The 18,399-nt window shown below is 33.4% G+C and overlaps 1 protein-coding gene across 3 annotated transcripts; it reads right to left on the bottom strand.

The window, feature by feature from the left end:
* Positions 1 to 2,738: 2,738 nt before the first annotated feature.
* LOC123883450 (cysteine-tryptophan domain-containing zinc finger protein 3-like) lies at positions 2,739 to 12,690 on the bottom strand. Of its 3 annotated transcripts, none has more exons than XM_045932257.1 (12): positions 12,263 to 12,653; positions 11,988 to 12,164; positions 11,030 to 11,102; positions 10,818 to 10,930; positions 9,890 to 10,297; positions 8,540 to 9,810; positions 7,762 to 8,162; positions 5,761 to 7,649; positions 5,515 to 5,672; positions 4,965 to 5,125; positions 4,338 to 4,495; positions 2,739 to 3,415 (listed from the first exon to the last, which is right to left on the bottom strand). In XM_045932257.1, the coding sequence occupies exons 2-12, from the start codon at positions 12,078 to 12,080 to the stop codon at positions 3,197 to 3,199; spliced, it is 4,944 nt and encodes a 1,647-aa protein (XP_045788213.1). In that variant the 5' UTR covers positions 12,081 to 12,164; positions 12,263 to 12,653; the 3' UTR covers positions 2,739 to 3,196. The 3 variants fall into 3 exon arrangements, with proteins under 3 accessions (XP_045788213.1, XP_045788211.1, XP_045788212.1); XM_045932255.1 differs by having other exon boundaries at positions 12,396 to 12,597; XM_045932256.1 differs by having other exon boundaries at positions 11,988 to 12,690.
* Positions 12,691 to 18,399: the final 5,709 nt, after the last annotated feature.

The following is an 18,399-nucleotide window of genomic DNA, read 5'->3' as shown; positions in this document are numbered from 1 at the left end:
TTAATGTAAAGGTGTATCAAAGGGTAAATCAAGGTAAAAATGAGTTTTCATAGTAGAACATGGGTTCATGGTTTCAGGGAAAAAAAATTTCCAACCCTCATCTCATGGAAATAAATTGGAGAAGAACGTGGGTAGTTTGAGGTTCCTGAGTACTTTTTATTTCAAGGTTTTTTTTTTTTGTATTTCAATGTACCAAATATGAATTTATTTATTTTCAGCTTTGGTATTCTAGTTATATTATTTTAAGAAGTGAAAGAAACGTCCCCTAAATAAATAAGCTATATTGCTATCTAGAGATGCTGCTTACAAGTGTTTATCCTATCAACAAAGGGATTTGAAATTTTAAATGTAGTAAGTTTGAAATACAAGCATCATATATTATGGCTCATACAAACCAATTCACACTATTTTATTTCTAGTCACTACAAGATTAGTTAGGACTCTAAGAGCACCAATATCGGTGCCACCGTGCCACGTGTACCGTTGTTACACTGAAAACAAACGTGCTCTTTGTCATACAAGACCTATATTTGATAGCACTGCCTCATTCCTAATAAAAAAACGTGTTTCTATTCAGGAACGGCCATTAGTCTGCTTTGTTCAATGAAAACAAATGTAATATTAAAACTATATGATTTTAACCATACATGTGTTTTTTATATGATCTAATGGACTCATTTTAAAGTTTTTGATGAGTTATATGGATATTTGGAAGATGTGGTTGGATTGTTTAAATAATTGGGAAGTGTGAAATAATACTCTCTCCGTCCCATTTTAAATTACATTTTTTTGACTTTGATTTCTCCCAAAATAAATGACATATACAACTTTCAAAGTTATTTTTCCCAATTTTACCCTTTATGTGGGCCCCCTGTTTATGTGTGGCATACTCAACCAATTTAATTATTATTACTAGTATGATAAAAGGTCATGGCAGTTTAATAATTGTACAACTCTCTTTTATCTATGCACTTTTCTTAAAGTGTGTGAAATGATCAAATGGGTCATTTAAAATGGGACGGAGAGAGTATAAAAAATTATGTAGGACCCATTTAAAGAATGCAAATGGGTTGTATGAAAAATTATGTAGTACCTAAGGCTATGTTTGGATTGATGGTATGTGGTGGAATGAAATGGAATGGAGAGGTAAATAATAAAATTTCATTGTTTGGATTTGCAAAAAGCTAATGGAATGGAATGGAAACCAATGGAACCAATTCCATTCTATACCACTCTAACCTTCAATTTTTCATTACCCCCAATTTGGGGTGTATCCAATGGAATGAAACTTCATATTTTTAATATTACTCTTTTACCCTTATTTTATTTGTCTCTTCTCTTCTCAAATACACATACTATTTCACATGAAAACTTTTCTACCTCACTTCTTCTTATGTGTACTGACTGCTAATTTTTCATTGCCCAACAAAGTATTTTCATCATTGTTTGCCCAAAAAATGAAAATGGATTGTTCTTGTGTTTTTTTTAAAAAAAAAATAAAAAATGTCACGCATGTTGCTATCGAATCTAATACATTTTCCATTTCGCATATACAAGTTTCAATTTTTCTAATTCTATGTTTAAGTAGATTAGTTTGAATGAAGTTTAGAACCTATAGGTATTTGTTCTTTATCGTGGCTTGTTTAGAGACTTTTTAGTGGAAGATGACTCTTACGTACAACACATAGTCATAGCAGGATGGGGTGCTTTGGTTGGTGGGGTTTGATTTTTATTTTTGGAGAGATATTGTTTTGGATGCAACTTACTAGTGGCTAAGTAACATTGCACATCACTTGCAGACTTTAGCGTCTCTGTGTTGATACTTTGAACTTGAAGCTATGGTTCAATTTTTATATGATCTCGACGAATTCATTTTATTTTGAGTCCAACTTTCGAGCACATGAATTTGTGAGAGTTCTACAAATCCTTCATTGTGAAGCTTCTTGGATATTTGTCTTTGTTAATTAATTGTTGTGGTGTGTTTATCATGCTCATATATTATGTATTTTTAGTATTTGAGTCTTTTTCGTTGATTTAGTTTAAGTGAATTTGAGTTATTGTCTATAGTTTAATGTTTTAAAATAAAAGTAAAATTGGAATAAAAATATTATAATTTATTTCATTTCCACTTCCCAAACGATAGAGTGGTAATTTTGTTTCATTCTATTATTGAATATCCAAACAATGGAACGAAATTTGCGTTCCATTCCGTTTCGCTCCACTCCATTCCATTATGTTTCATTCCGCTTCATTCCGTTATGTACCATCAATCCAAACAGAGTCTAAGAGTAAGGATATTCTTAAAGCGAAACAGCACCTTATTTATCAAACTTTGACACATCAGGAAAAAAAAAAACCAATTTTTATAATGTAAAAAATCTGTGAAATTTTTTTTTTTAAAAAAAAAAAGAGACTACAGACCTGTTTGAAACAATTTCGGTTTTTAATTTAATAAATGTGTTTTAGAAAACTGTTTTGTTTTGAAGAATAGAAAAGTAAAATTTCTTAAACCTATTTCACTTTTTTGGTTTTAAAAACTAATAAGCAGAATAAATTTTTAAAAACACTTTTGTAAAATTCAATTACCAATCAAGTTTTTTAGTTTTATAAAAATTAAAAAACTGTTATTGAGGAGGAACTAATTATATTCAATTTTGGAGGCTAACCAATATCATTTATAACCCAACTAATTATATTCAAGTTTGGAATATAACTTCAACACAGCACAAGGAAATTAATTTTCTGAAAGGATTTCTATTCATTCAAAACTTTTGATATCATCATATCACCACAGAAGAATTTGTCATAAAAAAAAAATTGGACCTAATATAACTATATCAGTATTCAAAGCCCTCAAAAATGTTGTTGCCTAACATCTCCATAATCTATCCTTTTTTTTCTAGGGCTCCAATTAAGTGGAGCAAAGAATGTAGCACTGAACTCTAATGCATTATCCCTTCCCTCTTTCTAACTCATAATATAAGGGTGTGTGTTATGCCCCTACTAAGAAGAACCCTTAATTAAAATCACCTTACAAAATTTTCTGAGCAATCACATTTTTTTTGTACAAATGTACACAAGGGTAACATATCACTAGCAACCAGCCAACTTACCAGATTTCCTCTTCCTTTTAGAATGACATCTCAGTGGAGAAGCAAAACTCAGAAAAATACATTATATATACATGATGATCAAGTTAATCTCTCGCACCACCAAGATCAGCACCACTTATGGCATTTGTTGCATTCCGAACTAGGCGCACAAGCTCATCTACATCCTGGAAGCTGAAATCAATAACCCTCCTAATAGAAGTTATACAGTCCCTACTCCGTGTTTCTTCCATCATCGCATTAGCAGTGGCAAAAGAGCTCTGACATTTTGTAGCAGCCTCCATTGCACAATTTATATCCTGAGTCTGCAATATCTCTAAAACTATCACAAAACATTCCATAAAATAATATAGACATAGTGACATACACAATAAGTCCTTAAGATTCTCCTTCGCTGTTTGCTATAATGATAATCGATAACTGTAGAACCTAACTGCATAGTATTAAGGTGAAGCAGGAAGAAGCATAAATACATATTTTTCCTATATAAATTATTCCTATAGCCTTCTAGGAATCTCAACTCTAAAGTATGAGCAATCAGGGGGGAAGAACCAATTCTCAGGTATAGACAATTGTTCAAGGATCAATGTTTGAACTTCTCTTTCATAGAAAAATCATAAATATCTAAGCATGGGGAACCTTTCCTTAAAAGCTAGCTATCAGAGGGGGAAGAACCAAGTCACTTAAATACACCACTGAACATCCCATACTACTCGGCATAGGATTTGGGCATCCCATAATGCCCAAGTAACTATCATACAACCACCCCTGAGAGCCGATATCCTAACAGCTGCACTCTCTACAACGCTTTACTCAAAACCACAAGCTCTGGTACCAATTAGTAAGTATCTAAACACTTGAGGAACCCTGCCTTAAAAGTTAAAAGTTAGCTATCAAGGGGGGAAAATGAAGCCACTTAAATTCACCACCAAGCATCTCTTACTACTCGATGTAGGACTTGGGTACCCCATAATGCCTGAGTCTATCACAAACCTGTTTAGCGGTCATACATGTTTTTCTCAAATATTTCATCATGGGAAGAACCAACAAAGGCTTGGTTATTCTTGTATTCATTCTATCTATAAGATAGAACCACGAGTCCAACTAATATATTCTATCTGTAAACCTTGGGGCATCACCAAGAAATTCATGGTGTTTCAGGATCAACACAACTAGGTTATATAACCTTCCAAATAAAATACAAGGTTCATAAGCAATTAAACTTACAAAATCAAGAAGCCTGACCAAAGTCGGACGTGTTCGAACAGATATGACATGGCTACCAGCAACATGAGCATTAGTACCCTTGGGCAAAGTAGCCTTATCCATTGCAACTTGATTGTTTAAGTTATCAACATCAGATGCGGAAGATGACGGAGATTCGCCTAATAATAGAGCAAAAAAACAGGGATACATCACTGGCTTGAATTATTTAATGAAGCATGCATCTCAGTAAATATTTAAGACCAGGCCATCGAGTTAGCTAGACTAAATCCTGTCTGTTTTGCCATAAATCAATTATCCTAAAAGCTTAAATTGTTAAATTAAATATTGAAACGAGAATGGTTTTATATCTAACACCCCACCATGCAAAAGCTCTTTGGACTTGGAGCATGGACAAATGCATTGGTCCATTTTCCTTTGTGATGAAACTCACATTTTCATTAGAAGAATGGGGGCAGGGAAGACAAATTGACCACTAGGTTTCTCTTTCCTTCATGCATATAGGTACCATGGACTAATTTTGTTTATTCATTGCATGAAGAAGTTTGAAAGTATAAAGATGTCGAAACACACAATGCTACCTGATAAGCCTCAAGATGCAAATATTGACATCAAACTATGTTTTGTTACCTTGAGAAACCATTTGAAGAGTTGATTGCAACTCATTTCGATCTCTATTTGTACTAGAATGTTTGCAGTAAACCACTCTCATGTATGCCACCTCCATGCATTTATATGCCAAAGCAGCTGCTGCCATTTCTTGTCGACTTTCGTATCCATCGGCACAAGACCTGAAAAACATTTCAAAGCATTTTACAGTTAAGGCATGCTAACACAATAGCTACAACTCAAACTTTTATGTCATAAATGGAACAATTTTATACAGGAGGTTGTAAAGACAAACAAATGAAATAACAGTCTTTTGTGATTCCCTAAATGATATACAACCCCCCCTCCCCATCCCAAGGAAAAAGAAAACATACAACTACACAAGAAAAACAATTTAGTTTAACACTCCAAGTAATTGTAACAACTAGGCAAAGTAGGAGCATAAGTTTGCTTGTTCACAAACCTTTTTTTCTTTCTCAAAATGTACTTAGACCAATAACTGAATTAATAGCAAATCTAAGATCATAAATAATAATAAATTCACTTATAGCTACATAATATTTTCACATACTTGAAAAGTTTGGCTGCAGTGGCATAAATTTGCATTTGACTCATCTCCACATGCTTCCTAATCTCATTGTGACAACTTTCTAAGAGAGATGCTCCGTGCAGAAACTTCAAACCAGCTTCAAAGTAGGTCACATAGCTTTCAAAATCAAATCCAGAGTTCTATGAAATAAACAGTATTAGATAAGTTAGAAAAAGGTGCTAGATCCAACCAAATATGTGAAGTAAAATCTTGAAATGATCAATTAACCTTATAAATATCTGCTTTATCTTTTAGCTTTGTGGCTTCTTCCAGGGTGTCAACAGCAGTTTGGTTAGCATTTGTTCTCGCAGGACTTGACACAGTGAGTTGTTGGCCAGGTGCAACACTTCCAGAACTACAATTAACTAAGACTTTGCCACTAGAATCAGCAGAATTTTTCACTGACTTGGTCAAACCACTGTTGCCAGCAAGGACTGGTGGATGTTCATTAGACATATCTCCCTTTTGATACCGAGGTACAGTTAATGTTTCTCTTTTTGTTTCACCATCAGCAGACGCGAGAGCTTTGGATTTCCTATAGCTTGATTCTGTGCATGCATGATTCGCTTTGTTTTCTTCCTGAACATCCTGAGTTGCGTTCGGCTGGGAGATAGTCTTTCTAGTACCCGTACTATGTTGAGTATCCATCTTCATAAATGATTTCTCAAAGTCTTTTTGTTTCGGCTCAGTTTGCTTCCCAGTTTCAATTGACCTGTGTCTTGAAGCATTCTTCTGATTAATATTGTCAATCTCACATTTAGACATAGGAGAACGGTATTTAGCATCATTTCTTGTCTCAGTACCAAATACATGATGACTAGGGTCAAGTTCGGGATCATGCTTTCCACCAATTTTGGAACAACAATTCTCCGAAGCCAAAACCTTCATCTTATCTGTACCAACCTGAGAACCAGACCTTCTATTCTTTTCCATGCTGTGCAGTGATGTAACCTTGTCAGGTTTCTTCCCAGAAAGTTCGTCCTGGTTGTACTTATTTACTTTCTCCTCGTGATTCATGCCATTAGCACAATTTCCATGTTCTTCAACGGGAATACCAAGCAAACGGTTACTCTTATTTTCAGAAAAAGTTTTCGCTTGGACCCTGACTTTGTCTTTAGCTTCCTTAACCTGATTATCTGTTGAAGATAACCTGTGCGGTGCAGGATGTGCATTAAATGAAATCTTGTCCCCCTTCAATTTTAATGACAACTTCCCCTCCCCATTAATCGCACCTCGCTTTGAAGAGAGACTAACTTTTACAGCATCATCCTTCACCGAAATGTTCCTTGCTGCTGAAACACATTTGTCTAGGTTAGAGGACCTCAAAGGTGAGGAAGTAACAGACTCCACAGGAGAACCTTTCACGTCATCAAAGTTGTTTCTAGCTTTATGAGAGCCTGAAACCTTTGAAGAGCTTGAAGTTGCTGCAAATGCTAGTTGTCCTCTAGAGCCCAATGGAGCAATACCGTTCAAAGCTTGATGAGATGCAATACTTTTTCTCCGCTTCACTGGCTGGCGGTCTTCATCAACGTATCTTCCTTCTGTCTTGACGGTCACTTGGTCCCAACTGCCTGGTAAGGAAACTCGCCTCGTCCCACCTTTCCTCAAATTATCATCATCATCATCATCAGTTACTGACTTTGCCTCTTTTTTCAAAATTTTATTCTGATTTTCCTTCTTAAGTTTACCTGTGTTTCCCTCTTCACCACATTGCCTATCACCATGCAAAGGGTATGAGTTGTTATGCTTCTCAGTCTCATCATTGGGCCAGTCCTTTAATTTCCGTTTCTTTCCTAAACCGCCATGTTTACTGTTCTTCATATCCAAGGAGCGAACACCAGAAGAGACCTCAGCCTGATCTCCCTCTATCTTTACAGGGACTAGTAAGCTGTCCTCGTCATCTTCGGGTAAACCAAACTCAGCATACTTTCTCACATCCCTGCTAGATGTTGTTGGTAAACTGTTTCTTGCATTTAAAACCACCTTTCCAAGGCCCATGCCAGGATCCGGTTGTTTATCAGGATAGGGAACATGTTCGGTTTTTGATTTCTTAGGAGTTCCCAAATGAGATTGATCAGCACCCATCTTACGTTTCAACTTAATATGTGTTCTGTTACCTGCACAAATGAGAACAAAACACTGACATATTTAATTATGAATTTCAATTTGCAAACAAAAAACTAAATCTAAAATAACAATATATCAACTTAAAAATGAATGAGGTGCCACCTCCACTTATTTGCTTTTCTCTCTCTTCAGACACATGCTTCTCTTCTATCAACCTGCTAGAATGTTTAGAACTCATCATCCTCATTGATTTTGAATCCGTAGGATGTTGATTCATGTCATTCAAGCTTTTATTATTTCCTGATGCTTGAGCATTGATCTTTCCTGACATCATCTTTTCCTTAAGAACGTGTTTCTTCTTTCCTCGATCAAGCAATACATCAGAACTGGACTTCTTGTGATTCAGGCCAAACTGCAAAGCATCAGCAGAGTTCACCCCAAATGCAGTTTCAGAGGCATGCGTTTGCATGTTATTTTGACCCTCAGAAATCGGCATTTGATATGAAGCATACAGTGCCTTTGTTGTCTCATCCTCACTGAAGTCACAAGAATTCATCCCAGGCCTAATAACAAATTCAGAAGAACGGTTAGGCAATAAAACAGAGCACACAAAAAAGTATGCACAAAGAGAGAAAATGTAAGGGGTAAAAATGGTAATTGGTATATCATTCAAGATAGTCCTTAACCTATGAAGAACAGACACCGGAATCGACACAGATAATAATTTGAGAAAGTGGAATATTTTATTGTAACCACATGTGTCAATATGTGTTGCTGTTTGCTGTTGATCACTGACACACAACACCAGACACACCTTTATATATGAAGTGTCGGTGCTACACATTCCTCAACTATTGTTGATAATACATCATGACACTAAGTGTACATCTAGCACAATATGATCATGCATAATTACAACCAATATGAACAAGCAACTTACAGCCAATCAAGCATGCTACACAACCACTTCTCTGGCAGTTGCTCTGGTTTTAAACCAGTAGGTAGAAGCCGCCATTTCTGGCAACTGTCGCAAGCTACCCAATCTTCCTCAATAAGTTGAGGTGCTGCCACTTCTAATGGAATCATCTCCGGAGCAGGGTTATTTTCCACCATAGGAAATAAACCCAAAGCATCAGTTTTGCATGGCCTGGCTAGTAAGTGGTTAACCACTTTATTGCCACTTGGTCTTTCCTTCAATTTAGCCCCAGATGTGATAGGCTTTTCATTATTATTGATGGACTTGGAAGTTTTTACAGCACTATTACCAGGAAAACCATCAACTTTCTGATCTGATTTTTTTTCTTTTAATGAACCTTTGCTACTACCTCTGACCTTATTATCCTTCACTGAATTTGTTTTAATGATCTTACTTTTACTAGCCATGCCAAAGTCAGCATCCCCTTTATCAGTTTCCATTGCATTATTAGTACCACCAAAGCTATCTTTTCTAGCAACAACCTCAGGTTTTCCAAGACTTCGATCACCTTTGGACTTGTTCTTCCCCTCAGATACAACCTTTACCCTTTGAGGGGTCTCATACTTTTTGTCTATCTTACACTTGACTACATCACGCTCAACATTTTTTGAAACCGTGTCAGTATTACACTTGTCTTCATTCTTAGGGTCAGTAGAACTACCCTTTTGGGAACTTTCCAGTTTGTCTTCTAAAACATTTTTCCTGGAACGATTTCCGGCATTTTGATTTTCAATCTTTTTAAAATCCTGACCAGATATAGACTCCAATGATTCTTCCTTCAATGCTTCAACAGATGCCATTCTGCCTTGCACACCATTCTCACGGAACTTTTTGGAGATATTAGACGCTTTAGCGGTGATGTCAGCAGTTTCACCAGCATCACAAATTGAACTTGACAGAGGTGTCGACTTCTCCTTGCAATCCGGTGTCCTATTTCCCAACCTTTTCTTTGTATGCAGTGTCATATCACTCTCAGAATGGGTGCTGTTCATTTGCTTCGCTTCCAACTTCTTTTCCTTTTGTCTCACTATTCTCACTATCCTCTTCTTCAAATGCCCGTCCGCAACAAAAGAATCTGAGTCATCGGTAGACATGGAACGAGGTTCTAGATGACAATTACGAGAAGACATATATCTGCTGTCTCCAGCAACTTTTTCACTTTTCATTGAGAAATGTAAACTTTCATGTAGAGGTGATGTTATGACACCTCCAGGGATCGCAAAGGAAGTCATAGCCTACATCATTTAATGAAAAGTAAATAATTTTATTGTTCTAACAGAACTATACTGTGGGGAAAAAGAAGAGATCCTCTACCTGAATAATGGCAATTGCGGAATCATCAGCTTTCACTTTAGATACAGGTGGAGGTGTGCCTTCACTTTCCACAGGGCTGTTCCCCATTGAGGAAGATGGGGAGTCATCAAGCCCAAGACCACTGTAAATTTCTGCAGTCTTTTTTGCTAAGATATTGGAATTCATTTTGAGTCTAAACTTCAGCGTTCTTTGGTCAGTTGAATTTCCTTTCTTAATTGCAGTATCATCTTTCAAAGTGCACCTCCCAGCTACATTATTGGAAGAAATTCCCCCGTCTTTCTTCACTGAGACATCTACTGAAGTTGCTCTTAAATCATGAAATGAATTTGAACTATGAGAAGTATTTCCAATCCTTGCATAAGGAGCCATATTTGAGGGTGCTTTTCTGTTATGAGATGCAGCCTCAGCCTGTACAACAAAATAACCCATAATGTTCAATAAACTGAATAGGATCTATGTCAACTATGTTGGCAGAATTTAATGCTTCTCTATCAAACAGTGTTAGAAAAGAAAGTTTGAGTGGGATTATTCTGAACTCATCTGTAATTTCTTGAATCAGATTAAAATGGTAATAAACTGCATTCTGAATTCCTCTACACAATAGTGCTATAATGCCACTATTTGACAACATTTTGTACTAAACAGCGCATCGCAGAACAATAGTTATTTGTTCAAACTCTGCTACACCATAGCACTATAGCACCGATATAGCCACTGTTTAATAGCATTGTAACTTATACAGTAACTCCTAACAGCCACTAACTAACTCTAACAGAAAGTCAGTTATCAGCAGCCCTGGGCTTTAGGCCCAATACTGAAACTGGTTGATTTTACAGACCAACGGTCTCAAGTAGAAGTTCGGTAAACTATCTCAAACAAACAGAAATATAGTTATACCTCCTTGTGGAAAACAGAAATATAGTTATACCTCCTTGTGGAGAATGATAGGAGATTGTGGTGAATTGTGGTTTATTGGTGGAGTCTTTGTATGAGAGCGTTCATAGGTAGGTAGAAAGGAACCATAGCCACCAAATTTTGAACCTGAAACATATCATGCATATCTGATAACATCTCCTTATGGACGCAAAAACAGCTCTTTCATTTCTCACTACAAGCTATGACTTTTATTATGCCACTTACCCAAATTCTCAGCAGAAAGACCACCTTCAAAGTCCTTTTGAAAATGGCCCAGAAGATGTTGAATCCTCTCGTCCTTCAGGAATCAGGAAACATCATATTAGTCCTAATATTTTCGTGATAAAATTTAACCAAGAGAACTTTTAAGAAAAAATATAATCACAGGTAATATGAACCATAACAATAGAAGGCACTGTGAAGATCAACAAGTGTGTAAGGATTATCATCTGTTCTGTTATAATAAAAATCCACAATAAAATATTATAAGCAATCTGAGAAGTCTACAAGATTTGTGTGCGTCAAGACCGTTGTGAACAAAATGAATGATGTAGCACATAAATTTAGTTCACAATTAACGATGATAGTTGCTAGAAACAGTTACTTGGTAACCAATGAACCTATGAAACACACTTTGAAGGGATGTTCGGTGGCCAACAAGACACAAACACAGATGATTATATTCAAACATTCCATTTTCTCAAATTATTACCGGTTTCGATGTACCAGTGTAGTGTCCAGTGTTTGTGCTGTGTTCGTGCATCATAGCAATAAACTATGCTTTTATTCATTATGTGGCAGAATAAGCATCTAAATCATAACAAGGTATTTCCACCAACAACAAAAAAAAAAAAAAGGCATAGCGACGCCAACACAATCAATTCATAATATATGTTGCCAGAAAGTGAAACATTCTATTATGTTCCCAAATCATTTAACTAATGCCGAACAATGTGGGTATGACCATTAAGGCCAATGATCAAAAGTTATGTTAAGATTAAATTATAATGATTAAATGATTTTACTCCCTTTAAACATAATTTCCATGATACATTGAAAGACCATGTCAATGACATTACAATGATCAAAATTGTATTCATCATCAACATTCAAATTTGAAACAACTAAACCAAAGCAAATTCAATTGGGAAAAATTTGCAACAATATTGAAACAAACCCTTACAATGTAAGAGAGAGAATCAATGTCAATGTTGTCATCATCATCATTCTTGTAATAGCAAGCCTCTCCTTCCTCAAGCTCAAAATTATCATCCATGTTTCAATTCCAAACCCTAAACCAAACCTCAGAATTGAAATAGTAGCCCTTTCACATTGGAACCTTCCCTGAAGTCCAGCATCACTTCAATGAAACCCCGAAAAAATAAGGTTAAAAAAACCCCCAAAAAACCCAAATTAAAAAATTGATTTTTATTTAATTTTAAAGAAAAAAACACCGACCCAGAAAAGAAAATACGAAACCCTGAAAAACCCAGAAGAGAAAACCGCAAAAACGAACGGTGATCATGCCATAGGAGAATAACGATTCATTGATTATGGAGCATATAAACCAAAATAAAAATCATTACTTTACTTGAATTAAAAAATCAATTTTCAACCCCAGAATCTGATGAAGCGGTGGAGATCGATGACGAAACGAACGATGAGTGAAGGAGTGGAATGAATGAGTTATGACGGCGAGTTCAAAACGGATTCCAAAGATTTTCACTTCGCTTTCGCTTTCTCTCTATTTTGATGTGCGCATGTCACAGCAAATAATGGTTGGGCTTTGGTATCTCAATGAGTATTATAAATTATTATTAATTCCTAATTCACTTTTTTTTTTTTTTTTTTAATCTTCTCTTCCAAATTAATACTATCATTTGTTCTGTTATAAGTAATAATCAAGACCTATAAATATAATAAAAATAGTTAATATTTCATTTTTGATAAAAATAAAGATTAAGGAATATCTTGACCAACAGAAAAGCATTAAGGAATATACAATGTGAAATTCCTCCATCCGGATTCGAGCTTCTATCTTTCATTTTGTATGAGTTGAATTTTCAATGGTTTGTTATTTCGTTTATCTAAAAAATTCAATGGTTTGTTGTTTTGTCTATCTAAAAAAATACATATACAATGTGAATGTAACATAAGGGAATATTTGGTCCGCTAAAAATTTAGAAACTAGATATGACAAACTCACATATAAGTAAGGGAGTCTGGGTTTGAACCCAGTCAACTCTGATTGTTCTTGGACATAACAAAATGGGACGGCAAGAGACTAAAGTTGTTGTCAGCTCACAAAACAACAAAACAACGGGACAACTTTTTGTCACAAATGTAGGTTGGCTGAAATATCTAAATAATATTTTATCCACCAAATTTCTTATTATTATATAAGACAAAAAATTATTCAGTACCATAAAAAAAAACTTGTCAATACTAGTTGGCTCTCTCCGTTTAAATATATATATAGTTATATGCACAAAATTTTCACAGAAAGAAATCGAACTCCTAAACACCTAATTGAGAGGCTCTAATCTCTTACCACTTGGACTGAGTCATTGAGGAAACTATTTGTTATTTATCAATTAATAATGTAATTTTTTACACTTTGACAAAAAAAAATTGCAATTTTTTACACACATGTCAAATTAGATCGCATAATAGTGTCACCTCAGGGCCGGTCCCGAGTATTTGGAGGTCCTGTTTGAAAATTTAAAATGGATCTTTAATAAAAATATAATTTTTTTAAAAAGTCATTCTCTATTTAAATTGTAAATAACATAAAAAATAGTCATCATAGTAAATAACATCTAAAAGCGACATATTTCAATCAATGACATTAAAATATATCTTCAATCTAATATCATTATCAACCTTACATTTTTTGGGAAAAAAAACTTTCTTGTAATGTTGCTTCTTTTTTTACAATCAACCACAAGTTATTTATAAAATTAAGAGTGTGTTTATTAAATATTTTATTTTTTGAGTTATAAAATATTTTTAGTAATAACAAAGTCATTAAATTTTTTTACTTATATAAATTTTTTAATAGACCGATATAAATAATTAGAAGCCCTAAATGTTTGAGGCCCTGTGCGGTGGCTCACCTTGCACACCCACAAGGCCGGCCCTGCACCTTACTATGTTTGCTCCACAAATATCTATGTAAGATATATATTAGATGCATGCAAAATTTTATTGTAATACTAGGGGTGAACCCGTGCGTTGCACGGGTTCGATTAAAATACATAATTAAAATATTTTTATAAATTAAAAATAATAATTGTGATAAGTATAATCACACATTCGATTAAAATACATTGTTAAATACTTTTTACGATATTGTTATATTCAATATTATATACGTTTAAAAACAAAAAAAAGTTGTTCAGAATTAAAATAATTTTTTTTGAAATGATGTATCATATTTTATTTTAATTGTGTCATCGTATAAAATCTTAGTTTTCATTATATGAGTTGCAATTTTAGTCACAAATCACTTTGTTTTTTTATTTTTAATGTATCCCTTATTTATTTATTTTTAAGGCTTAAATGCACTTTTGGTCCCCCTATTTTCAAAAAAATGAAGTTTTGGTCCCTCAATTTTAAAAATCGGTTTTTTAGTCCCCGTATTTTAAATTTTTTTTAGTTTTGATCCCCCATCCTATTTTGGGGTTAATTTTGTTGATGTGGCCTTGTAACTAATGATGTGGCAACATTCATGTGGACAAATTTAATATCCATGTCATTATTATATATTTTTAAATTCAATAAAACTTTATTTATAAAATATTTTAATTATTAGAATTATATATTCAACTGAAATAATAATTGTTAAATCTTATAAAATATGAAATTTGAAACCTTAATTATCAAACCTTCAATTACTAGAATTTTATTCACCGTCAGAGAGAATCCTTCCTTACGGATTTCATCAATCCTATGGTTTCCGTTCAAACTCAACAATTTCTGGATTTTTAAAAACGATAAGAAATTAGAGATGATTTTGTGTTTCAATAGAAATTACTCATACTCTTTAAACTATTTATGACTTTGGATGAGTTTGAATGAAAACCCATAAATTGTTTTAAGTTTGAAGTTGAATTCTAGATTGGTTTTATATAAAGTTGGATGATGATATGCATTAGTGGCAATGCCACATTAACAAAATTAGCCTTAGAATGGAATGGGGGATCAAAACTAAAAAAAAATAAAATTGGGGGACTAAAAAGTTGGTTTTTAAAATAGGGGGACCAAAACTTCATTTTTTTGAAAATATTGCTCATGAGTAATGTTGAACTAAGAAGTATGGTGGTTTTGACATTTTTTATCACGTGATCTCGTGTTCTGAAAATTACCTATCAAATAACAACGTTACTGCTTACTCCCTTCTATACAATTTAAGATGCCAAATAACTTATCTACTTACCTCCCTCTCGTTCTCTTGAAGTTTCTTATCAATTATTCATTTGGTGAAATTTTATCCCGATTTTATTAGTCTCGATTTTTTTTGTCTATTGTTTGGTTTTTTTTTTCTATGAGGTTTTTTCCACTCATTTTGCTTTGAATTTTTTTATTTAATAATTGTTTTTCGGATTTTCAATTTAATTTAGCAGTGCTTATTAGAATGCAGTACTCTTTTTTATAGAGGATTTGTTTTTTTCTTTCATTTCATGGGTTTGATTAAAACACACATTTAAAATATTTTTTATCAATAAAAATAATAATTATGATAAGTATAATCATATATAATTAAATGATTGTTAATATTTTAAATATAGTATCATGGTTATATTTAATATAAATCTATATTAAAAATAAGAAGGTTATTTAAAAAAAAATGATTTTGTTTAATATTAACCTACATAGTAGATTTGTGTATATTAAGGAAAATTAATATAATTTTTAGTGAATATCTGTTAATATTCATAAGTTTGAAGAGGTGCATTATATTTTATTCTAATAGTGTAATAGTATGAGAACTTAATTTTCTTTTTATGCATCGTGGTAGTATAGTCGCAACTTGCTTTATTTTTTTACTTTTTTTTTTTTCTTACCGTTGTTTTTTTTACTTTTGTATGTTAGAGGTAGTCATGCGTGCCTTGTGCTGATATATTGACTTTGTTGAGCTAAGTTTTATTTATTATTAAAATTTATTCTAATTTTTTTTTATCATTTTTTTTCATTTGTGCAATTTTTCAACTACTTTTTTCCTATACTATTAATAAAAAAATGTAAATAATTGATATTTTAATAAAATAAAAATAGTTTGTAACTTACGACTTTTCATTGACCTTTCATCAATTTGAACCTTTTATTATTTTTATAAATAAATAAATAAATAAAATATTTTTTTTACTAAATTTGTTATTCTATAAATGAAATTAAACAGAAAAATGAGTGTTAATTAACCAATATGTGGAATGAGTGATGGATAAATTTGATTATGCTTGCTTTAACATAATCAAAATTCTTGGGGACGACTCTTGAGTTCCGTGTTTTGAATTTTACTTGTACCTAAAATTAAATAGAGATGTTGCTAACAATGAATAAAAAAAGTAAAGATTAGCCATATATTTAATAAAAATCACAGTAATAATATATAACAATTATGTAAAAAAAAAAAATTTGAATGGAACTATATATATATAAAACTAAATTAAAAATTATACTTGACTTGCACCAATACATACACCATTTTCCAATCAGCAACATATCATTTTTCATAACACTGGTAACGATTGAAAAACATGAAATTGCAATGAATATTAGTGTTAATGGTGAGGTTGTCCATAAAACCATATGTCTTCATCTATGTGTTCATATATAAAAACAACAAATATGTAAATTTAAAAACACAATAGATAAAAAGTTGGTAAAATGTGATCTACTTACTTGTTGAAATTATTTTGAGTGTAGCTGATAAGTTAGGAAATTATTCAAGGGATTGACAAAACTCACCTAAGTTCTCTTTCAAATCTTCCTCACATTCCGAACATGAGCAATCAATCATGTTTTCCCTTCATGACATTAAAGAATAAATGAATATAAAAGTAACAAAAGAACAAAAGAATGTACAATAATTAAGTTTACTATAAAAGACAAATGAACACAGGTATATTGAAAAAATGTCTACATATTTTGCTGAGATTGCTATCAATAGTAGACAAAGTGTACAACTTGAAGATGTATATGATCTCATGAGTACCATTGCAAGTGTCAAATGTATAGAACAAATATGGAAAAAAAAGTGATAAGTGGTGGTTATAAAGGTTAGAGTGAAATTGAAAATTAAGCGATATTTCTTTTATTACACTATGTTGGTTACAATTGCAAGAAACTCTAAGGTTAGGGAAGTGTAATAGTGGAAAATACTTAATGGTACGGTTATGATAGTGGAAAGTTATAAATAATATAAAAACATGTTTTGTGCAATTCATTCTTATGAAAAATTTAATTAAATTAAATATTTATAAGTGGAGTTTTTTTTTTATCAAATAAGTAGAGTTTTCTTAGAGGTGCCACATCATCACAATGCTTGCTTATGAGCAAATCAACCTTCCTTTTACTAGTAAAAGATATATCATTTAAATTTTATATATAATACATGGGATGTATAATATTATATGCAATAGATTGTCCCATCTAATTTTCTTTTCCTTAGTTGAGTTGAAATTTTATAATCGTCAATACTAGTTGGCTCGCCCCGTTTAATACAATCAAGGTAGTCAAGAACGATATAGTCGGATCGTAGGATAATACAATCATATGTGTGATCGTTGTCTTAGCGTGTTGCAATATGAAGAATGTCATTTTCGTCACCAACATAGACAATGTTGGAACATGATGAAGGAATAAGAGGAAACTTGGTATTGAAGTAAACACATTTGTTAGAACCATGTGAAGTGTGAATTGAAAAAAGGCTCTTTGAGTCCCACATTGGAAAAATCACACCACTTGGTAGTGTTTATATACCACAAGGTGGCAATCCAAGGGTGTGCCCTTGGGGTACCCACTTTTGTAAGAAAGGGAGACCACACACAATGTCGAATATCACACACGCGCGTGCCGCCGCCGTCCGACCGGCCGGGCCGGGCTTGGGCTTGGGCGTAATTCCCCCACACTTATTCTTTTGCTCTCCTGAGCAAAACTCTAGAACAAAGCATGCTACAATCATCACAAGCAATCAACAAATTCTAGGATTCAAGCTTTCCAACTGTGGACTGTATTTCAAAGATTGACATAACTCTTGTATATCAGCTGTCAACGACAACCCTGCGTGTGTGTGTGTACTGCCTATTACTTTTCAACCAGAGTCATGACATGATCCTTCTCGAAAATACACAGTCAGGATACTAAGCTACCTTTTCTTTCCTACAACTCAGAGTTTGAGTTTAGATTTCAGCTTGAGGGGAAGCTATTCTTTTCTTGTTCTCACAGGCTTTTTGATTTTTATACGCAGGGATACCACTTAAGTTCATTTTAGTTATGCTTTAGGTGCTACTCTACCTTTTCACCTGACGGGATCTCACTTGTAATGAGTCCAACCTGTTACTCCGAATAGAGCACCCTACACAGCATTTGTT

Source organism: Trifolium pratense, linkage group LG5 (assembly GCF_020283565.1).
Source record: "Trifolium pratense cultivar HEN17-A07 linkage group LG5, ARS_RC_1.1, whole genome shotgun sequence".
Taxonomy (NCBI): domain Eukaryota; kingdom Viridiplantae; phylum Streptophyta; class Magnoliopsida; order Fabales; family Fabaceae; genus Trifolium; species Trifolium pratense.
This window is presented reverse-complemented; position numbering and strand designations above follow the sequence as displayed.